The sequence below is a fragment of the Mustela lutreola genome, chromosome 5, assembly GCF_030435805.1.
Source record: "Mustela lutreola isolate mMusLut2 chromosome 5, mMusLut2.pri, whole genome shotgun sequence".
Lineage (NCBI taxonomy): Eukaryota > Metazoa > Chordata > Mammalia > Carnivora > Mustelidae > Mustela > Mustela lutreola.
The window spans coordinates 85,254,538-85,279,118 of NC_081294.1; the positions used below are offsets into that span (position 1 = coordinate 85,254,538).

Here is a 24,581-nt window from a genome sequence, read left to right on the forward strand (position 1 = left end):
GATTTAAGTGGGTGCACAAAAAAAAAAATTTTTTAAGATTTTATTTATTTATTTGACAGAGAGAGATCACAAGTAGGCAGAGAGGCAGGCAGAGAGAGAGAGGAGGAAGCAGGCTCCCCAGTGAGCAGAGAGCCCGATATGGGACTCGATCCCAGGACCCTGAGATCATGACCTGAGCCGAAGGCAGCGGCTTAACCCACTGAGCCACCCAGGTGCCCCACAAAAAATATTTTAAAAATATATTTTCAGGGAGTGCCTGAGTGGCTCAGTCAATTGAGCATCTGACTCTTGATTTCAGCTCAGGTCGTGATCTCCAGTTGATGAGATTGAGTCCTGAGGCAGGCTCTGCCCTGGGCATGGAGCCAACTTAGTTAGGATTCTCTCTCTCTCCTCTCCCTCTGCCCCTCCCCCGACCCCTCCCTCCACCTCCCCCACTTGCATGTTCTCTTCCTCTCTCTAAAAAGAAAAAAAAAGGGATAACAGTAATTTTTCAGTTATCAATAAATTGGTAAAGGAAATCAAATTGAGACCTGAGAGGGAGAAGGGCGGGTACAGTTTAGAGAGAGGAATTATTTGAAATTGGTAACTCTGAACTGAATCTTGACAGCTTAAAAAGGATTTAGTCCCATGCAAATTTGGATGAAGAGTATTCCAAGCAAAGAGAAAAACAAACAAACAAACAAAACAAAACAATCTGAAAAATAAAAATAAAAAATAATAATAATTTAAAAAATAATAACACACAATTCAAAAATCAAAACTCAGAAATGGAAATTGAAGGTTGGTGTGATCAATGATGAAAGGCATCAGTTCATAAAGAGCCTTGGGAGCCAAGCTAAAGAAATTCATAGCCTAAGAATTATAGGAAATTACTGCAGTACATTAATAGAAAACCTCATTGCAGGGATGGCATTTTTAGCTGATCAATGACATACAAGAAATTTGCTGGGTTGAAAAGAATGGAATACGTAGGTGATGGATCACTAAATTCTACACCTGAAATCAATTTTACCATTTATGTTAACTAACTAGTATTTAAATTTAAAACAAACAAACAAACAAACCTCTCACACTAAACCTGTACCAGGCATATTAATGGGGCAATTCATGTATAAAGATAGTTTTAAAACATGAGTTTCTTGCGAAAGAAGTGTTTTTTAACTAAAAGCAGGAAGGATTTTCCAACGAGTCTTTTTTTCAGAGTCACGTTGCATACAAACTGAAGATTGCCTCTTGTATTGAATTGTATAATAAAAAATCAGTCAATTTAATGGTTGACAAACATTGGCATTCAAATAAAGATGCTGCTGGTATTTTGGAAGGAAGGAAGGAGAAGGGGGGGAAGCAGAAGAAAAAATCCAGAAACATTGTGAAAAATGATATATTAGAGAAGGTTGTTTCCAAAGTCTCAAACTGAGTATGCAGAAAAACTAAGATCAGCACTGAGAGAATGCCAGTATCACATACTTTTCAGCACACTGTTGCTAGCGTAAAAGGTCTCCAACAAATGGAAAACAAGGCTTCAGGATTTTCCTAGCCCACACACAGTCACTTCTTTTCGTAGATACCAATATTTGAATACTAAAGAAGTTCACATAAAAAAACTGGATTTCTAGAAACTCTGGAAAAGGGAAAGGACCTGCTGACATGGTGCCCGTGCTCCTTAGTAACAACAAAGATTAACTTCTGACTTCTTTGGATGAATTATTCCCACGGGGCCCCGCGACTCGTTCTCATTAGCTCCTAGTTCCTGATGGCATATGAGCTCTGCATCTCACTTTAAGTCACAACAGTTTCAAGCACCTCATCGAGTACTCTTGGTTTTGGAAAATTCACAATAAAGAAGCAGCCCATTCTATCAATAGAGAATAATTTTGAGGGGATTTTTTTTTTTAGATTTTGTTATTATTTGAGAGGAAGGCAGGGGACACCCGATCTAGATGAAAAGGTCGGTCATATTGTTTGAGTTTTAACCCAGGCAGAAGATATTTTATAGCAATTAAGAGAGATAATTTAGAAGATGGGCTCTGTCACAAAATTCCATAACAATCTCTGTTTCTTTCATCGGAATAATGAAGACAATACCTATAAAACAGGTTGTTTTGAGAACTGAATGAGATAATTCATATAAAGTTCTTGGCACAGAGTCTGGTCCTGGGTGTTTACTAAATATCTATTATTATTCTTAATACAGGGCATACAAGTTGGAAGTCAAATATTTTGAAAATATTTGAATCAGTATACTGGTGTGACAGAGATGGTATGTGAACAAATGAATTTATGTCTTTGGCCAATCTATTTTCTCTCCTGTGGGAAGTTATGGGGGTGCACATAGCCTGGGCTCACAATTTCAAGGTTTCTGAGTCTTTTCACAAAAGGTCTAGAAAGCAGCCTTAAGTATGTTATGGTGTAAGATGTCACAGGCCGTCTCTATGTGATTGGGCCACAGACAATAAATGGCCACATATACTCATAATATATGTACACATAAATGTGGCCAGTTATATCTGTATATAACTGTATATAATGTGAAATTAACAAACACATGAAAGAGTCATGGTTCTAATCCCAAATACTCCCACAGGTATAGTAACAGTAGGTGACATCAATGGTACATTTTAGTGTGGGTATCAGATATATGCATCATCTCAATAAATAATGATAAAATTAAATATATCTGAATTTCAGTTTGTATCAAACTGATGAGCACTATGTGCTGAGTGCAAAAATTGACACCCAAGAGAAGTTGCCCAAGATTCTATCTCAAGCATCTGCTACCCTGCAGGACTCTGTGTTCTGAAACTAATGCCTCTATGTGGGCGAAGATTGGGTGAAATGACCAATTAATAAGTCAACCGAGAAACGGTAAAGGGCCTTCAGTGATTATCTAGTGCCTTTAGTGATTACCTAGTGCCTGAGCTTTTGGCTCTTTCTAAATATTGTGAACTATTTAATGAGACTTGGTAACCAGATGGCAAGCCTCCCTCTGACTCTGAATTTAAGAAATGTTATGTCTTCTATGCAATATGAATTATACTTCAAAAACCCGACCAAATATTCTGCTTTTCTGCTGAATTCAGTTCAACCTATTTGCATCTATGTCTGAATATTCTAGTGAATGCTATGTAGCTGCTGCCTTCCATCTTGTACTGTGCTCAATCTTCACACATGTGAGGTTCAAAGAACAAAACCTGCCATGTGCTATTCCCCTGAAGGAAGAATTGAAAGGAAACACAGTGGCTAAAGTATTCCTCAGAAGAGAGCTAGTAAGGATCTCAAAGCTTCCTTCCCTTTAGCTGCATGACAGATGGCTTCTTAGGTCTGAATCGGGTAACTGGACATGGGATGTTAGAAGACAGCTCACAATCAGAAACCGAGATCACTAAACTTCAGGAATGAACTTTCTCCTTCCAAACCACAACAAAATACTTTGCAAAATTGGACTCCTTCAATAGGGTATTAGTATCATGAGTTTTGAAATAAGAGGAAAGGGAGATAGGAAAAGAGACAGATGGAGAGACAAAGAGACAGAGAGATTAACTTGCAAAAGATTACACAACTAAAATGAGGAGTGACAGACACCTTAGGTCATCTGACCCTAATGTTCTTGTTATTTCCACCCAAACACGAAGAACACTACAAAAGTAGCCTTGACGTAGAATCCCACTCCAAGATATGTGGGACACCCCTTCGCCTTCACTGGTAAATGGTCATGCCCTCATGTCGTGAGCCTACTCCAAGACAAAATTTTGACATGACTCCCAACTGTATAGGAAGATGACAATGGTAGACAATTCTAAAGGTGGAAGGATTCCCATCATTAAAGAAGAAATTAAATATTCCATTTAAGAAAGTTAGAGGATTAAAAGCAATTATCCAAAACACCCTTTGGCATGGCTTGGAGAACAGTGACATAGAAAAAGCACTGCCTTACTCAGCGCAACCAGCAATAGCTTCTATTAATTAGTGTGAGGGTCTCCAAGACCTTGGAGCAGAGGTTTCATGAGACTTCATCTTCTTGCTGCAGTATCCGCACATGATATTTGTTTTTTACATATGCTATTCTGAAGTGCGGTAACACCGGAGCTAGGAGAAAAGCATTGGTAGACCAGCCGATGGCACTAAGTCTGTACAAAGCAATTGTTTAGGTAAAAATGCAAATGCAGCTTTTTGGGAATTCACTGAATTGAGGTCTCTAATGAGTATCTGTATATGAAAAAAACTTATATCAGATTTACCCATTTTGATCAAAACATCATAGAGAAAGTGTACCAAAATATTAATTGAAGAGTCCTGGTAGTGTTATATGGGTTTTCACAGCATAATTCCTTCAACTTGTCTGTGTTTGGAATTTGCCATAATGAAATTTTGGTTAACTTTATCTGGTCTTCAAATATGTATATTAATGATATGGGGTATATTATATGGAGATATCTATCTATATATCTATATCTATACATCTATATATCTATATCTATATCTATATCTATATCTATATCTATATCTATATCTATATATTTCCATATAATCAGGCCTTCTGATTCACTGAGCCTGTTCTGACATTCAACTGAATCTCAGTACAGAGAATAATTGTGGAGAGGGAAACAAACTTGCCTTTTACTATAGAAAAAATTAAAACCTGTCCTTTTTGACGCCCTAACATTGCTGGCTTGGTTAAAAGAAACCACTCATCATTTTCAAAATTGCCCTTGTAGAGAAGCTGAAATGAAAATCAAAAGCAATCCAGAACCACTAAAATCTGAAGACTTTTTAGAATGAGAAGGAATTGTAAGACTCACCTATCTCACCTCCCTTCCCAAAGCTGAAATTTTCTTTAGAATTCAAAAATATTTATCCTGCACTTCCTTATATTGGGATGAGTTCTGCCATCCGGAACTACACAGATCACATAGTACCTTCCTCCTCCATGCTAATGCCCTTCACATGATGAATCCAATGGCAACATCACTCCTAAGTCTGTCTTTACTCAAGCTTACATTTTCTGCTACAATTAACCAACCTTCTGCTATGTGTTTTTTAGATCCCATTTTATCAAGGTCATTCTGCTTTATCCAGGCCTCAGTTAATTCAAATTTCTCTTATATAGGGCAGCCAACCTTGAACAAACATAGTATTTCACTGTTTCATAATATTGACTTTATGACTAACTAAAAATCTCAAGGCAATTTTCGCATGAGCTTCTGTTTGGCATAATAGCTTAAGGCAAGGTCAATGGTGTAATGTTATTCTCAAACAGAAGATCTCTTGTTTTTTGTTTCCTCATAAAAATACATTATACATCATCATTCCCACTGGAAAGGTTCATCACTTCTTAATGACTCATACCTGATGCATTTTACTGGCTTTTTAAATTATAATTTGAGGTAAATAATTGGTACATAATTTATCTGTTGGAAAATGTCATGGGAATGTCTGATGTGGACATACAAACTTACAAGGTCAGTCACAGTACTAACTGAAGATCAGTCATCTCTTAACAATAAAAAAAAAAAAATTGAGCACTGAATTTACCACTCTCCCAGATGGATTTCACCATTTTTATTCCTTTCTGTGAGATGGGTTTCTATAAAAGCATATTACGTTTTGGATATTTATGGGAGTTGGGGTGTAAAGCTAATTTTAAAAATGGCAATCCACTCAAGAAGCAACACCTTCCAGTTTGTGAGAGTTACTCTATAATTTTTTTATACAAAGTGACAGTGTTTAGCAACTAGGGTGGAGGATTTTTCAGATATATAACATGATGGTGATCAGGATGGTTTATTCAGAAAGCATCTACTGAAGAGTTACCCTTACCTCCATCCAACAAAGACTTCAGAAACAGCGGACTCTAACATGAAGGCTTTCATTTTCCTCCCCTTCGTGTTCGTGACCATGTTCTCAGGTAAGAAAAGTTACATTCGAAGACTTTCCTTCAACTCTCAAAGAATTAGAAACGTTGAGGGACTTAGCAATACTTTATCAGAAAATGTTAAAGTGACAAATATCCATCAGACAGAGAAAAGGAAGAGGGTCATTCCCGACAGCATAAATATAGACCAAAGGCATAAAAGTAAGGACAAGGTAAGACAACAGAGAATAATGGTTTTGTGCAGCTGAAGAGAAGCAGAGGCAGGGGAATGGGAAAAGTGATACATTACACTAGAAAGATAATGAAATCTAAAGGGGTTATGAGAGTTTGTGAATACTCTCAAGCTCACATTCCCTAAAAAATACAGCTATGTATGATGATCTAGGGCTATGTCGTCAAAGAGAAATGGGTTCTGACCCTGGCTTTTCAATTTCTTATTTATGTCATTTGGGGCAACTCACATAATGTTTTAATCTCTGTTTTCTCATTTATAAAATGAAAGTAAATATCCATTCCTAGATGCTGTCATAAGGATCACATTTGCACTGATATTAGCTACCATCATTTGAGCTCTCTGGTGCCTGTCATTGAGCTCCATTCCTTACCTCAATCCAGTTACACGGTCTGTTTTCAAAGATGCAATTTCCAGCTAGGGTTGTAAATTTCTCGAGATAATAAGTGACACAGACATTCTATATTTTTATAATATATGTGCCAGAGAAAAGAGGTATATTATACATGCATTTATTAGGATTATATACGTTTTAGAGGAAAAATCCACATCGATAAAATCACTTCTAGAACATACATGTTCCTTAACAGCAGGTACCATATCTCTTTTGAACTTCAGTGCCTTGCCCGGTGACATTTTATAGGTACTGAGAAGGCATTTGTTGATGGAAGAAAGTACACGAATACCAGATGTGGTGGTTCTGTGGATTTGGAGGGTGAAGAAAAGAGAGGGGTCAGGAATATGACTGTTACAATATAAAGCAATGCCTAGAGTGTATTTCGTTTGTAAAATCAGAAGAGATAAATACGAAACAATAAGTGAGGATAATTATTTTGTGAAAGTTTAACTTAAAAAAAAAAACCATGACTAAGCCACATTCTGATATTTGAATTCATTTTTTTACTCAAAAATCCACCCTCGGTTTTTACTTTACAAATTTAGCCATGTGAGCAAGGATATTTTAATTGGATTTTCATTAGATCATTGTGAGTACTAGGAAAAGAGAGAAATACCATAGCTACTCATTGCCAGAAGACCGTTTAAATAAATTATGGTAAATTGAACAAATGAAATAATATTCAGCCCTTAGGGAAAATAATAAAAGTGCTCTATATGTACTGATATAGAGAAACCTCACTGTACTGCCAAGGGAGACAATAAGGAGTAGAACAATGTGCTAGTAAGTATGTGGAAATATATATCCCCAATATGTTTGTAAATATGTAAAACATCTCTGGAATAATACCAAAGAACACCTAGTAAATGTAATTTTGTCCAAGGTGCTTTGGGACAGGAAAGGAAGGGAAAGTTATTTTTAACTATTTACCTTTTTCTATCTTGGAAATTAAACGTATTTGCTTGTATGACCTTTAAAAAAACCAAACATAAGTTACAAAGAAAATTGGTCAGCTGATCTAGTTTTTATTATTTCATCCACTTCTTTATTCTAATTGATTTCTTCTCAATGTTAGTGCCTGTTAAGGAACACTGTTTGATTCTTACAACTCATGCCTATACTCATCTTAATGCAGAAAATAATTATTTTCTTATCCGTTTTTCTGGCTATAGCCTATCCTTCTTTTTTGTTATTATTATGTTATGTCATTGCCTATCCTTCTCATGTGTCACCTCCTCCAGAAAGGAGAGATGATGCCCTACGATCACCAATCTTAATTCTGGGTCTATTGTCTAATTTACTTCTCACCTTGATCATACTACTGTAAATGTCTGTCTGTTTGTTTGTACCCACTGTTAGACTTCCCAGCTTCTTTGGGGCAGAATAACAATGTCTTGTTTGGGCGCCTGGTGGCTCAGTGGGTTGAGCCTCTGCCTTCAGCTCAGGTCATGATCTCAGGGTTCTGGGATCGAGCCCCACATCGGGCTCTCTGCTCGGCAGGAAGCCTGCTTCCTCCCATCTCTCTACCTGTCTCTATGTCTACTTGTGATCTCTCTCTGTCAAATAAATAACTAAAATCTTTAAAAACAACAACAACAATGTCTTATTCATGGCTGTGTGTCTAGATCTTACTATAGTTCCACCATAGTAATGGACTCTTGAAATATACTTTTTGGTAGATTGAAAGAACGGCTATATCATACCCACATGCTCCAGCTCACACTATACCACCAGTTAGTAAGCCAGGTTCCTGAGTGCCAAGCTCCTGACCTGGGTCAGACCTGGGTAAGACCTTAACTACCAATAATATGGTATACCATTGCATGCTCAATGGATGATAATCAACAAAGCATTTGATTTTAGTCAAGTTTACCTGAAGGTACAAATGTGTACGCTTATGGAAATATAAATTGAAAAAATTACCAAGGAAGCCTGTGAAGAAAATGCAAGCCTGAAGACAGCTTTTGAGGAAACCCCAGTTGAGAAAGGATGGGGGAACAGAGAGTCATTAAGCAGAAAAGGTGAGGAAGCCAAAAAGAAACACTCTTGTACTAAACCAAGAACAAGAAACATAAGACCCAACAGAATTCCATTGCACTCAACAACTAGAAAGCCATTCCACACATTTATGGATTGCTTATGGGTTGTTGTCTAATCCCTGCTTATTTTGGAATAGAATTTGAATAAATCTTATAAATATATAAATATAGTATATATATTTAATATACATATTATATAATATAATATATGACATATAATATATAACATATATTTTATAACATATAATTTATTCAAGTTCTATTCCAAACATATATCTATTTATCAAATATACATATATATGTTTTTATCTTACAAATACATATGATGTGTATATGTGTGTATGTATATATATGTATAAGTTATATATATATATATATGTATATAGTGATGGATAAACTTCCAAAATCAATTTGAGAGATGAAGTAGAAGAGCTAAGATACTTAGGTATTAAGAAATAGTCACAAAAAATAAAAAAGAAATAGTCACGTAATATCTACCACCTCCTCCAGTAGTTTGAGCACAAAAGAAAGAAACAAATAATCACCAGGGAATAGGGCTGATTGACTGATGCTACGGCCCTTGTGGGAAATGGTGGACATAAAGCTGATGTTCTGAAGAAGGAAATCACCACCCTTGGAACAGGGGTAAGCGGCAAATAAAACAGCTACAGAAAGCATATATGGAGATGGAGAAAAGAATATGTAAAGAGGGCTCATGCCTGCCTGGCAGGACTTATGTCTGGAAAATTGATGATAGCATCTTCTGTAGCATGAAGTTGGGAATACAGGAAAGGGTTCTGTGATGGAGAGAAAGTTTATAATGGTTATAACGCAGAGTCTCTTGATTAATTAGGAAATCATTAAAAGGAATTTGTAGTATGAAATGTGGATAATTCAGCTCAAGTAATTCAGACTGATTTAGAAATGGGACAGACTGGTTTGGACCCATGAGTTTTAGAAACCACGTGATAGAGTTAAGGAAAAAATGGAAGAATCAAAACATTAAGGTTATGAGAAGTTATGCAAAGCTTCTGTCTTGAGGTTTGGTTAAAAACAATCAAAGAGGCATGAAATACATACTACCTCTGGGGATAATGCTGTTGATTTTGAATTGTTGAAGTTAAATAACATTATTTTACTTTTGTGCTTATGGTATCATTCCAGCGTCTTCAACCCAAATTTTGAAAACAAATGTTTTTAAGCCACAGGAGGGTCCAGAACCTGCATTTATTCTTGAAAGAAAAAATGAAGATAACCATCGAGGAGAACAACAGGAATCTAATCAGCAAGGAGGTAGCAACACACAAGGAAAACAAGCAACATTTAGCCTGCAAGGACAAACAGGGTATTCTAACCAGCCAGGGAAACCAGGGAATTTTAATAAGCAAGAAAGGCCAGGAATTCTCCATCAGCCTGGGAGTCTGCAAGGGAATTCAGGAGGCTCTAATTCAAAAGAGAATGCTGAAGCTTCTAATGAACAAGGAAAAACAGGATCTTCTAGCCAGCACGGGCATCCAGGGTCATCCAACCAGCAAGGGCATCCAGGGTCATCCGGCCAGCAAGGGTATCCAGGGTCATCCAGCCAGCAAGGGTGTCCAGGGTCATCCGGCCAGCAAGGGTATCCAGGGTCATCCAGCCAGCAGAGGGGTACAGGGTCGTCTAGCCAGCAAGGGGGTGCAGGCTCATCTAGCCAGCAAGGGGGTTCAATTTCATCTGACCCACAAAGAAGACCAGGATCGTCTAACCAACAAGGGAAATCAAGGTCTTTTTACAATCAAGAAGAAAGAAAAAATGTAGGCAACCCTTTGAATGCCAATATAATGGAGATTCAGGTTAGTGTTCATCTCTTTGTTTTTTCCCTCTCCTAACTTACCTCAGCCAGGGCGCCTGGGTTGCTCAGTTGGTTAAGCGACTGCCTTCAGCTCAGGTCATGATCCTGGAATCCCAGGATGGAGTCCCACATCAGGCTCCCTGCCTAGCAAAACAAACAAACAAACAAACAAAAACTTACCTCAGCCATTCTATTTTCCAAGACTTGAAATAGTTAACAAAATATACTGTACTAATGACAGATACTTTGTGGTGATTGTGATTCAACAAAATGAGGAGGGATCTGGAGATGGCCATTTTCATATACATCGATGATCATTGATGAGTCATCCTTCTCCATTCCATTTCTCATTCCCTTCTACTTCCACACCAGGCTTTCTACCTATACGGGACAAAGTCAGGCCTCCGTGAACTGAGTCCCTATCCCCTCCAGATTTAACGTTTCATGCCTTTCTCCGTCCCATCCATAATCTACAAGCCACTCAAGGTTCATTTCTAAATCATAAATCTCATCTGTCCTATCACTGCCCAGTAGGAAATTCTTCCGTGGCACCATACTGCCTAGAAGATAAGACCCAAACTCCTGAGCATGGCATTTAGGATTTTTTAATGATTGGAACCCATGTCATGATTAGTTATGATTGGACATTTCATGTCACTCTTGGTCACACATCATCCACATTTTACAGAACCCTTTGATGTTCTACAGTTGTATTCCAAATATCGATGATATTCTTTCTCATAGAATGTACCATATTGCTTTGTAATTGATTGTATGTTCAGTTGGAATGTGAACCCCTCTAAAGAAAGTACGATTTCTTTTTAAATCTATGTCCCTAAATTCTAGAACAAGACAGGCATACAATATGTTCTCTTGGACTGCTTGTCAGACGAGTGAATGATGATGTTTTCGAGACATCATTGCAAACAGCTGTACATCCATGACTCCTGTGTTGCCTCTGAGTCCTGCTGTGCTTCGGGTTTACTTGCCAGTTTCTCTCTCTCCCAAGTGCCAGCCTCCTATTTCCATTCAGCAATGATCCTGGGCACTCCACTTACTCCATCCAAAACAGTTTGGTAGAGCACGCCCTGATCTTAATGGGAATTTCATTTTTTTACCTCAGATTTGTCATTCCTCACTCGGCACCCTTTCTAATGCAAATTGCCTGTCCCTCTCATCCTTATGTCTAGGCTGGCATGAAGTAGTGATCTTCCAGGGACGCTCCCACCAACCAGAACTTACTGTCACCACCAGCATGTTTCTGAGTGTTTACAGTGTCACTTAAGCTTTCCCAATGTCACATTCTTTTTGGAAATAGGTGTGCTAACCCTGTCCATTTCAGAGCATGTGTGAAGGAAAGAGATGGATTGAAACAAAAATGGGGGTTGAGTCAGAAAAAACTAAGCTAGAGGTTCACCTTCCTTGGTCCTAAGAAGACGAAACCTCCTGCTGAAGATCCTCACAATTTCATTTAGTGTCTCTGTTCTCATCTGCTGTCAGAGCTCCTTTCTATTCATAGGTGTCTGTCATTCTGTGATTCCCTCCTAAGTTAGTGCCTCAGGTAGTACTTAACTCTGCACAATCCTACCTCCTGCCTCATTTTCTTTCATGTGATTTGACAAAAGAAAGTTTCAGTTAATGAAGACCACATGTGGAATGCCTTTGTGTCTGTCAGTTAAGTGTCTGACTCTATTTCAGTTCAGTCCATAATCTCAGGGTCTGTGAGATGGAGCCCTGCTCGTGGGGAAGTCTGCTCAAGATTCTCCCCCTCGGGGCGCCTGGGTGGCTCAGTGGTTTGGGCTGCTGCCTTCAGCTCAGGTCATGATCTCAGAGTCCTGGGATCGGGCCCCGCATCGGGCTCCCTGCTCCGCAGGAAGCCTGCTTCCCCCTCTCTCTCTCTCTCTCTGCCTGCCTCTCTGCCTACTTGTGATCTCTGTCTGTCAAATAAATAAATAAAATCTTAAAAAAAAAAAAAAAAGATTCTCTCCCTCTGCCCCTCCCCACACTCTTGTGCACACTCTCTCTCTCAAATAAATAAATAAATCTCTAAAAAATATATACAACCACATATGTTATTTGCCAGTATGACTTTTCCATAATTATTGTTTTCTCAGGCAAGGGAAGACTTGCCTACAAGGAATTAAAGTGGGGCAGTCTGATGTGTAATAAGAGGAGGGGCTCTGGAGCTGCATTAATTTAGGGTCTGCTCCCCAACTTGAGTATTTAATCTATATCTGGTCTGGGGCTTGTCACTTAAATATACTGTATGCCTGTGATTATGCAACAGAGCAAAATCTACTCTTTTTTCAGTTTTGTTGTGTAATTTAAATTAAAATAAAAGGATTAACAAAATGATTGCTTTAGAGCAATGCTTAATCAATAATTAATTAGCAAGAACTCCTGGTTTAACTACAATATCAGAATTAAATCGAGTTCCCTTTATTTGCCTATTGGTCTTTGACATTACTGCAGACTGGAAAAACCAGCAGCAAGAACCCAGCTGGAAATACAAAATGTCCATCTGTCTACAAGCCAGTCTGTGGTTCTGATGGAAAAACCTATGGGAACCGCTGTGTATTCAATGAAGCCAAAAGGTAAGATGACTCTTTGTGTCTTTGTATCAGGAAGTATTATTGTGATCGAAAGGGGGTAAAAGAACATTTTTCTCTGTGTCTTTGTAGTTTTCTCTGAATAGTGCCTTGGGTGTTTTGTCCAAGGAAACATGAAAGATACTGAACCCTGAAACAGTAAATTCAGGCATTTTCTGAGAGAATGTGCTAATTCAGCTTTTGAAGTAGGAATAAATTGATTATTGAGTCATTCATTTACCAAATATTTATTAAACTTCCACTATATACCAGGCATTGCTTGTGTGGAAGGGAAGGTGGTGAGCAAAACACACAGAATTACTTCCTGCTTCCATGGAGCTTTTCTTGTAGTTGAAGACACAATGTATCAGAGGATAAACAGGACTGTGAATCCCATGGATTACTTAATCTTGACTATTAAAACGTATTTTTAATTTAAATAACAGTATTAGAGAATGGATTTGGTGAGCTAGGCAAACGTTTAAGGGTTGCACGCTTGTCCATCCACACAAAACATAATGATTATAAGGCTGCTTAAAATGAGAACACATGGCTAAGCAAGTGTTACATGACTCAGCTTTCAAAATCAATGAAGGTTCAGCCATAAAGATAGTAATGAGGTAAAAATTATACCTCTCTTGTTTTTGATAGTTGATGTATTAAAGACTCAATAAATCATTCCTGCAGAAATAAATAAATGTTAAAGGTAAGTATGCCCTAGAGCTGTAAAAGTTAGAGCAGGAAGAAACACGAGTCCCTTGTTTTCTCATTTTATACATAAGACACATGGCCCAGGGTCAAGGAAGGACTGGCACATAGTCACATTTTCTCAGAGCACTCAGTGTGAAACAGGTGAGCCAAAGCTTAGACCTGCTCTTTCCCATATGATTTTTAAATAATCTCATTTGCTCTCTCTGTTGGTGCCACAACTTCTTGATCCTTAATTTCTTTCATTAACTTGATTGCAGGATGAGTAATGGAAAACTGAATCTGAATCATGAAGGGAAATGCTAAGCATTGACAGCAACCAAATTACCTGGAACCTCAAAATCTTACTTTCGTTTCTTTTAAGAAATGGATTTCCTCAGGCATTCCACTGAGGTCAGCAAGAGTCTAACTGATATGATGGATCTTACCTTATTTTCAAATTTGTTCCACTACTAATAAAGTCAGTTCCAGAGTTGCTACTGATTTCTGGGATTATTTGCTTTCTAGACTTTCCCCAAACTTGCGGATATAGAACATAATTGATTTTTTGCCTAACATGGGGGACTAGGGTGAGAAAAATAGGTGAAAAGTTTTTTAAAAATAAGAATTAGTTTTACTTTAAGTTGTGTTTATGAACACTTCAAAAAATTAAAGGCATTGATTTTCAAGGGATAGAGATAGAAATTTTAGCTAAAGAGTCCCCTTAGATAAGAAATTGTCCAGGGCTGGGGTACCTGGGTGGCTCAGTGGGTTAAAGCCTCTGCCTTCGGCTCAGGTCATGATCTCAGGGTTCTGGGATCAAGCCCCTCATAGGGCTCTCTGCTCTCTCTCCTCTCCCTCTCTCTACCTACCTCTCTGCCTACTTGTGATCTCTGTCTGTGAAATAAATAAATAAAATCTGAAGGAAAGAAAGAAAGAAAGAAAGAAAGAAAGAAAGAAAGAAGGAAAGAAAGAAAAAAAGAAAGAAAGAAAGAAATTGTCCATGGTTAGGTAAATATATTTAACTGCCTAGATTATATCCCCCTGACTTATTTAGAAATGGTACCATCTTCCCTATGACATCACTACTCCCTGATTAAGTCTCTTGAGGATAGCTATAAAAAATCCCAAAGACTGGAAGAGACTTCAGTGTGATCCATTGTTCTACATTATCCCTATCACTGTTGTCCTGAAGAGTCCCAGTCCCTAGACTGCCACCTGAAGATTACCTTGTACAGTATCAACTGTACCACTTCCAACCACCTGAAGCTTTCTATTTCTCAGGGCTGTTTGATAAGAGCTATCTGGGAGCAAATGACAGTCCAGGCTGGGTAGGGTAAAGAGGCAACCTCTTGTACAAGGCCTACAGTCTTGCCACAGCTGATGAGAAATGAATGAACCAGCTCCATAAAAGTTTACTTCCTAGTAAAAGGACATAGGAAGATACCATCAGAAAGACGAAGGAGGAGGGAAGGGAAGGAGAGTAGGAAAAAATCCTTCTTTACCATATACAGAAGAAAGGGAACAAAAATTTTCAGGCAAGTAAATAATATGAAAAAAGCCCTTGACCCATAAGGGGCATGGGTTCTGTGATATGGTACATCTTTTCTGGGATCTGACAGTAATTACAGAAGCACCAAACAATTCAGGCCAGAGCCAGTTGTATGACCAATTTTCAAGCTTTATTACAAAGCTGTGATCACCAAGACAGCATGGTACTGGCATAAAAACAGACACATAGACCAGTGGAACAGAGTAGAGAGACCAGATATGGACCCTCAACTCTATGGTCAATTAATCTTCGACAAAACAGGAAAAAATATACAGTGGAAAAAAGACAGTCTCTTCAATAAGTGGTGCTGGGAAAACTGGACAGCTATAAGTAGAAGAATGAACCTCGACCATTCTCTTACACCGTACACAAAGATAAACTCAAAATGGATAAAAGGCCTCAATGTGAGACAGGAATCCATCAGAATCCTAGAGGAGAACATGGGCAGTAATCTCTTCGATATCAGCCACAGCAACTTCTTTCAAGATACGTCTCCAAAGGCAAAGGAAACAAAAGAGAAAATAAACTTTTGGGACTTCATCAAAATCAAAACCTTCTGCACAGCAAAGGAAACAGTCAAGAAAACAAAGAGGCAACCCACGGAATGGGAGAAGATATTTGCAAATGACAGTACAGACAAAAGGTTGATATCCAGGATCTATAATGAACTCCTCAAACTCAACACACATGAAACAGGCAAACATATCAAAAAATGGGCAGAAGAGATGAACAGACACTTCTCCAATTTTCATTATATTTAAATGACTTTTATTTCCTTCTAGAGGCCATGGAAAAAATTAGATCATTCTGAGCAGGAGTGAAATAAATAAATCCCCATTAATAAATATGCTTAAATTAATACTTACATAATACTAGAAGCATCATATAGTGTTTTTCAAAAGAATAAACTAATTTATATAAAATGACATTAAAATAAGCTCCACAGATATTAAGTAAATAAAAGTCATGGCAGAGCAATTTATAAAATGTTTTTATTAAATACAAAAGCTCTGGTTTGGAACGGTGGGAAGTGGTTGGAATGAAGTCCCAGAGGTAGTTCTACATCCCTTATTCTGTTACCCACCCCCACTGGAGCTGCACATTTATCTTGGTTACTTCTAACCACCCCCCTCAAAATACCAATGCCCAGGGTCTAATGTAGAACAATCGAATCATCATCTCAGGGAATGAACCCAGATGTCATTATAAAGCTCCTCAGTGATTCTCATATCTAGCACTTATTTAAAATACTGAGGTTCTGGTCGTATTTAGCGATTACAGATTCCAAGTCTTAATTTCTTATCCTAGTTTCTTGGAGCCTGTAAAACCCCCTTGCTTGAACAGATTGTACATAGCTATAACTAACTACACATCATTTTCACCCCTCCCCATTCATGTGTGCCTATTGGATCAAAAACATTCCCCTACTCTATGCTGCTTGAATAGCTTTGATGCCATCTGTAGAAGGCAAGTTCTCAAAATCTGGGCAGGACAAAAGGAACTCCAGTGCCTTATCATTAACATTTCTCTTACATCGAGTTTCTTATACAAAGATCTTTAAGGAGATTTCTCAGCATAGTGAAGCTAGCTGAGGTGGCAAGAGCGAACAAGATGGTCACAGCTGTCTTTTGCCCTTACTTCTTTTTTTTTTTTTTTAAGATTTTATTTATTTATTTGACAGAGATCACAAGTTGGCAGAGAGGCAGGCAGAGAGAGAGAGGAGGAAGCAGGCTCCCTGCTGAGCAGAGAGCCCTATGCTGGGCTCGATCCAAGGACCCCGGAATCATGACCTGAGCCAAAGGCAGAGGCTTTAACCCACTGAGCCACCCAGGCACCCCTGCCTTTACTTCTTGAAGGGACAATCTGTGTTGGGTTTTGGTGGCTTTCGTGTATAAGATGGCTTTCCTTATCAACAATAGAAAAATTATGGAAAGAGCCCAAATGTCCATCAACAGATGAATGGAGAAAGAAGTTGGTGTGTGTGTATACAATGGAATATTACTCAGCCATCAAAAAGAATGAAATCTTGCCATTTGCAACAACGTGGATGGATCTACAGTGTATTGAGCTAAGCAAAATCAGTCAGTCAGAAAAAAGACAAATACCGTCTGATTTCATTCATATGTGAAATTTAAGAAACAAGCACATGAACATAGGGGAAAAAAGAGAGAGGGAGGCAAACCATAAAAGAGACTCTTAACTAGAGTGAACAACTGAGGGTTGCTGGAAGGGAAGTGGGTGAGGGATGGGTTAAATGGATGATGGGGTTAAGGAGGGCACTTGTGATGAGCACTGGGTGTTATATCAGCAAATTCTGCTCTTTGGTTATTGCCTGAGACATCTTCCCTCCCCCCAACCACCACCACTTTAGGAGAGAGAGAGAGAAAAAAAGAGCAAGTGAGTGCAAGGAGGGACAGAGGAAGAAAGGGAGAGGATCGCAAGCAAGCTCCAAGTTCAGAGCAGAGCCTAATGTGGGGCTTGATCTCACAACCTTGATATCATGACCTGAGCCAAAATCAAGAGCCAGACACTTAACCAAGTGAGCCTCCCAGGTATCCTCTGAGACATCTTTCAAAAGCATGGCATATGGCATCAAATCCCTTTGGTTTCTTCTGAAACAGGTGGTAAACTGGAAGAACTCAGTCTTTCATGAAATACTGGTAAATGTGGACTTCTCCTATTCTCTTCAACAGTATGAAGTTTAAAAAACCATACACACGCATTATTCAATGACCCAGGAGAAGTTCATGTATCAGTCCAGCTGGTGTTTTACATGTTCAGGCAAAATTCAGGTAGCTTACTGTTATTGTCCAAAATGGCGGATTTCTTTGCCCACAATTTATGGGGCAGCGGCACTGAGGTACTTCTCATTTTTTAGAAGTGGCACTTTCCATTTTTTTCCTTCCTTCTCTCTTAATATCTCTATTATTTGAAAGATGCAGTCTTCTTATCTTTCCTCTGAGGCAAGTTGAATAATATCTTCATTTTTTTCTTCATGAAACTTTCATCTCACACATGTAAACATTCATGCTGAATAATTTAAAAAACAGAGAATAAAAATGCATGTGGCCAGCTGGGATTCATAGGCTGCCTCTCCTGCTCGTAGACTCTACTGGTGAGAACAAACAAGAGAAGTCTAGGGTGGGAACTATGGAGGGCTTCTCAGTAATTTCAACTCGAGACTTCAGTTTTCTTCTTCCTCAAACGTCCTGCATCAGAAGAACTGATCTGCTACAGAAGCCTCTGATGGTGTCTGTCAATAATTCCAAGAGTTCCTCTAGGAATAATATTCACTGAACTAGAATAATGAAGCGCTTTCTGCACACAACAGATTTTGTATTCTTCCATAAAATTGGAGTTGAATGGTTCTACCCTCCGAGTTTCCCACCTGAGTCCTAGCTGTTCCCACTGCTGGTCAAAGGCAAGTTACATTAGGGCGGCAAAGGTAAGCCCACCACTCAACTGTGAATGCAAACCGCATTTCTATTTTATCCCTGACATCTAAGACACAGGAATTGTTATGCCCACATTTAAAATAAAGAAGTTACATTAGAATATCGAAAGATTGTGTCAATATGTCACTCAGTGGTAGATGAGACTCGAAGTCAAGTCTTTCAATTGCTGAAACTCCAGATATCAGACTGTAAAGGAGGTTAGTTAATTAGGGAGACATAGACTGATGATACCGTACCCTCCTTCAAAGTCTCTAATGTCACCCGCTTATTTAACTTAAGACATTGCCCCATGTGGTCTCAGTCTCGTTTCTGTGAGTCTTCTTTAGTTTTTTCCAGGTTTATTGAGATGGAATTGACATATAACATTCTGTAAATTACAGCCATACAGCGTGATGATTGGATGCACATACGTATCAAGGAAGGATTAACACTATGAGTTGGTCTCTCTCATGCCTACTATCTTTTAGGCTAGGTTCCAAAGTTGGCTACGCTGATACCCACCTGGGAGTTTTTCCAACATACCACTACCCAGTCTTTGTGTACAAACCAATGATGCACAATCTTGGTAATGAGAGCAGACACGAACCAGAGGTCTCCGCTCATAGCAATTCCTGACTGGGAATTTGCCCTCTAGTTTTTTTGTTTTTGTTTTTGTTTTTAAGATATTTATTTATTTATTTATTTGACAGACAGAGATCACAAGTAGGCAGAGAAGCAGGCAGAGAGAGAGGAGGAAGCAGGCTCCCTGCTGAGCAGAAAGCCGGATGTGAGGCTCGATCCCAGGACCCTGGGATCACAATCCAAGCTGAAGGCAGAGGCTTTAACCCACTGAGGCACCCAGGCGCCCCTGCCCTCCAGTTTTACAAGATGCTCCCAGTGGGAGAAACTGGCTCAGGGATGCCGGACAGCTCTGTGTCATTTCTTAGAACTACATTGAACCTATAATTATCTCAAAACAAAAAGTTGACATTGAAACTGTAAGGAGAGTTTCAATCTAAAACAAATCTCCGATTGAGTCTCTGCTCCTGCGTTGTGAAGCCCAGGGTCTAGGCCTGTATCTAATTACACTTCAGCGAACTGCTCTTCTTGGCTGGTTTTGATTCTCTTGTCCTTTCCAACTCAGTAGCTTGGAAAGCTTACATACATTTTCCCTATCTTGGGATCTATAGTTACCCTGATTACGCTCTTCCATCTCATTCTTCTGTACTCATCGGATCAAATTGTCCCCAGCCTCCCCCTGACAGAAAAACTGGGACGTCTTTTCCACACATAGCACACGATACCTCAGCTTCTTGTCTGCTGCCGATCATCTGTTTTGTGCCGTCAGGCTCCCCACTGATAGGCCAATAAAGGAGGCACCTCTGCTGGGTGGGAGTGACCAAGAGAGACAGATGAGCAAAACAGACGGAGTCAGTCCCTAAAGCTGAAGGCCTCACTCTCTCCACTGCCATCTCTGTCTCAGGTCAGTGAGGAGGACTGTCACAAAGGTGGCCCTGGCACAGAGCATCACTGTGAGGACTGCTCAAGGTCACTCCTTCCAGAAATAACCATTTCTGTGTTCTGTGGCAAAACGGGGCCTCCAAAAGGCCTATTTCCTTCTGTGCAGCCAGGCTCCTTGTGAGCTGTGCCAAGCCTGGGAGAATGAGCAGCTCCTTCTTGAATGTGCTGAGAGGACTTATCTTGGGATTACTCTCACATCTCTAGGAGCCCTTTTGTTCATATATATGTCCTATTGAATCTGAGAGCTGAGGGAAGAAAAATGAGAATACGTGGTCTACCTTAATTAGTTATCTGTTAAGCACTCTAGGATTTGGGACTTTGCCAGTCAAAAACCCTCATGTGGAAACAGAAAATTTGTACATGTGCCATGTGTTCTAAACACACCAAAATTTCTTTCCACAGACTTGATAAAATGTCTCTCCTTTCGTCGTGGATCAAAACTATTTTCATCATTGCCTTGGTGTTTCCTCTTTATTCTGGTGAGTAAGTTTTCCAGTTCAAGGTGAGATATTTCCTGTCCAAGGCAAAATATATCTTAGAACATGCAGGAAGCCACTGCAGCAAACCAGGAGGGAGGAGCTCCTTTGCAGCTTCTAAACTGGTAAAGTGATAAGAGGCATAGTATGGGATCTTTAAGATTTATTTATTTGTTTTAATGGAGAGAGAACAAAAGAGCATGCCTGAGCTGGGGGAGAGGAGCCCGGGGCGGGGGGTGGGGGGTATCTTAAGCAGACTCCCAGCTGAATGGGGAGTCTGACACAGGGCTCAATCCCAGGACCCTAAGATCTGACCTGAGCTGAAATCAAGAGTCAGTTGCTTAACTGACTGAGCCACTCAGGTGCCCTACAAATGTCTTTTTAAAATTGCATCAGTGGATTGCTTTTTCTCGTTTCCTTTTTTGGACAAGTGGAGACAGAGCAGTGGGTTAGAATGGGCAGCAGAACTTCGTTGTTTGTCCATCTGTGACTAAAGAACATTACTTAAATCCCCCGCCCCTTTTTTTTCCTCCCCCTTTTTGGAGGTCAGATCCATTGTTGTTAAATACAAACCATGGGGAGGAATGATCTCTTCTGGGTCTGCTGTTGGTTAATATTCTGGCTGCTTGATCACCCAGTGAGGTCCCAAAAACAGGCCTCGAAGGAGAGACACATTGACTCCTCTGACAAAAGTTATCTTTCTTAGAGCTGAAGGGGGACCATGAACTGCAGAATAAGTCATCTGCATCGTATTGGATAGACGTTCCCATTTAGATTAGGGAACTGATTCTCATTGATTTCTTCATATGTAAGCAACGTGCTCAAAAGCATGGTCTTCTCAGTTTTAGATGTCTCACCTACAAAAAGAAGGAGAAAAAAAGAGCCTATCTTCAAAGAAGGGCATTAGGGATGATTAAAAATTATACATCAAATTATATTTCACAGAGTGAGAATAATTGGGATTTCAAAAGATTTCCAAATTTGATAGTATTCAGTGAGTGTTTGGTTTTGTTAATGACACAAAGCCCCACCTCATTACTTGCCAAGTGTTGAGGAACAATTCCCATAGGTTTATTAAGAGATGGGTTCTATTTACCAAAAAGACCATTTTTCCTACTCCTCCCTATCCTACTCCTTTTCTTCGTCTCTCATCTCCTCCCTCATCCCTCCCCCTCTTCCTCCTCCTCCTCCTTCTTTCTTCCTTTCTCTCCTTCTTCTTCTCCTCCTCCTCTTCCTCATCTTCACTTTTAATGATTACATCAATCTGTTGGTTGCAGAGACAGCTTTCGGACCTCCGACTACAACCGATCCTCCGGTAAGTCAATAATGATGGAAGTTGGAAAAAATAAAATACTTGGCTTATTTTATTGTAAATTTTAACAGTGGAATTTACCAAACAAATGTACAACGGAGAAATCTTTCAAAAATTACAACAAAGCAGTGGTATTCTTACACTAACGTCAAGGAATAGAAACATAGCAGCCTTAAAAAACCATTTGTCATTATCTAGACAACATAAAAATGTACATATCCCATTACACAAAAATGTAGTTAAAGGGCACAAATATGTCATACAAGCATCTGAGAGAGGTCAAATGGTGTTTATAGTGTTCATTTTAGCAAAACAAAAGGAAAAGTGAACCAACAGAAATACACACTTCAAGGATGGATGGAATACGATCATTTCCATATATACACAGAGAGGTATAAATTAAAGTACCTATTTGAGTATCTGAATAAACAGAGTCACAGGGAAATTTCAGAAGCAGATAATATAAGCATGCATACATATTATTTATGAAGATTACCAACACTGTCAACACCAAACAAATTGCATTTATATCTATATGCTTATACTCACACACACACACATATACATTGTGAAATTATCAGGAAAGCTAAGGGAATGATAAACAGAAAAACTTCAGCTTTATAATTTCTTCTCAAGTTTGGAAGTAGAAAGATGTGACGGGAAGTGAGGATGGTGGTATCAAATTAGAAAAACACAGCTAGTTCTGTGACCTTTTACAAAGTAATAGCAGGTTTGTAAAGACATTTTTATGTCTTATTTTTTAAGGGATATATGTGTTCATTTTCTAGGTGTTAGTGTTATAGATATTACCTTTTACAACTACATATAGACTATGTTTCTCCAGTTTGACACGTAGCATTTCAGAAGGAGATTCAAGAAAATTCTAGAGTTTCATTCCCTGACGAATTTTGTTGTCTCTCTGTTGAGACGGTGGACTGTACACGATTTCCTCCTGAGAATAAGTTCTGCACCAGAGAATGGGATCCAGTCTGTGCAAGCAATGGAAGAACTTATAGCAACCCATGTACTTTCTGCAGGGGAAGGGGGTAAGCACACAACAGTCTATTTTTATTCTTCAAGAGTATGAGAAACTATCACAAAGTGATGGCAAAATCTGTGTTATAGATAACCTCAGCACAATAGATGGTAATGGTAAGATGTCTGTAAAAACTTAGGGGCCACACTTGCACCTTTCCCCAAAGTTCCTGTTTCTGAAAGTTGTTTTGTGTTTGCACTCTCACTATAATTTTGCTTGATACTGTGCAAAGGCAGAAATCAATTCATTGAACTTAATTGTGAATTACTAAGGGCAGACTAGCAACCAGTGTGACATAATGCCTAAGCCCTGATGCAGAATGATAGTTCTCCATGGTGGCCATGATCCTGACCCCGGCAGACCTCTGTTTGCAGAGGGCCTACTCATGTGTGAACCTGAACTGACCTTTGCAATTTGAAATCCATCATAATGGGCCCATTCATGCTAGAAAGGAACTCCTCTGATAGTCCAGTTTGTCTCATAACATCCATGACAGTCTCCAGATATCCTCCGTGGGCAGTAGGGCATTCTTGAGTACTCCCATCAAATCTCCCTTCCCCTGTCCCCTTCACTCTGAAGGAGTTTGTTGTCTAACTCTTTGGCCAGCCTTCCCACCTCCTTCCTCATTTTCTCTCACAGGTGTTTCCTTTCACAAATCCTTGCAAATTGAATCCCCCAAATTGGCCTCTGTTTACAGAGAGCCATTAAGACCATCTCCAATAACTCCTCTCTCAGACTGGGGTGCGTCCCAAGACTGAGTCAGAACTGAGCACGTGGGAAGAGTCATGTAGCCTAATAGGGGACGAGCACAGCACAAGGACATAAGCCACACCCGAGGAGCAAGCTGAGCCCAACTGCTTCCATAGTGGAGGACAGCCTCCCCACCATGTGCCACCTTCAGATCCTCCCTGTTGAGAAGCGCTTTAATATCATCATGTATCTATCCAAACTGTATTCTCCATGCATACTATCTACGTTTCTGCACCACAGAAATGGATCCAATCTGTGCAGCCAACGATCAAATTTATAGCAGTGAATTTACTGTCTACAGTGAGATGAGCCAGGGGTTTAAAAGATCACGTTTTTAAATAAAATTTTTATTTTTAAGATAACTTTTGACTTTCAGAAAATCTTAAGAGATAGTACCAATTTTCCATGTCCTTTATCCAGTTTCCGCTAAGGTTATCACCTTATAGTACTCTGGCACATATCTCAAACCTAAGAAATTAACATTGGTATGTTAACTAACCTATAGAATTCATTTGGATTTCACCGAGTTTTCAACTAACATCTTTCTTAGCTTTTTTTTAAATGGAGCAAACTTTATTTCTTCCCTATAACTCTTTAATTTCCTTTTCTCTCTCTCTCTCTTGCTTTCTTTACAGGGCTCATATATATTTTTCACATTTTGGTACTTGTTGAATATTGATCGAACAGCCCTTCATATGAATGTGTCATCATATTTTGTAGAAGAGCCCACAGACAATTAGAATATTCTCGATCAGAGCCTGAAATTCATAGATGGCCAGGTACATCCTATGAACAGAAGACAAAATATAGAGAATTTGAAAATTTTTTTCCAACTCGAATTTCCTGTGATTTCA

At 39.1% G+C, this 24,581-nt stretch overlaps 1 protein-coding gene across 1 annotated transcript; it reads left to right on the forward strand.

Annotated features, from left to right (window-relative positions):
- Positions 1 to 5,856: 5,856 nt before the first annotated feature.
- On the forward strand, positions 5,857 to 22,770 carry MARCOL (MARCO like). Its single transcript, XM_059173358.1, has 5 exons — positions 5,857 to 5,905; positions 9,705 to 10,372; positions 12,844 to 12,965; positions 21,907 to 21,944; positions 22,730 to 22,770. The coding sequence occupies exons 1-5, from the start codon at positions 5,857 to 5,859 to the stop codon at positions 22,768 to 22,770; spliced, it is 918 nt and encodes a 305-aa protein (XP_059029341.1).
- Positions 22,771 to 24,581: the final 1,811 nt, after the last annotated feature.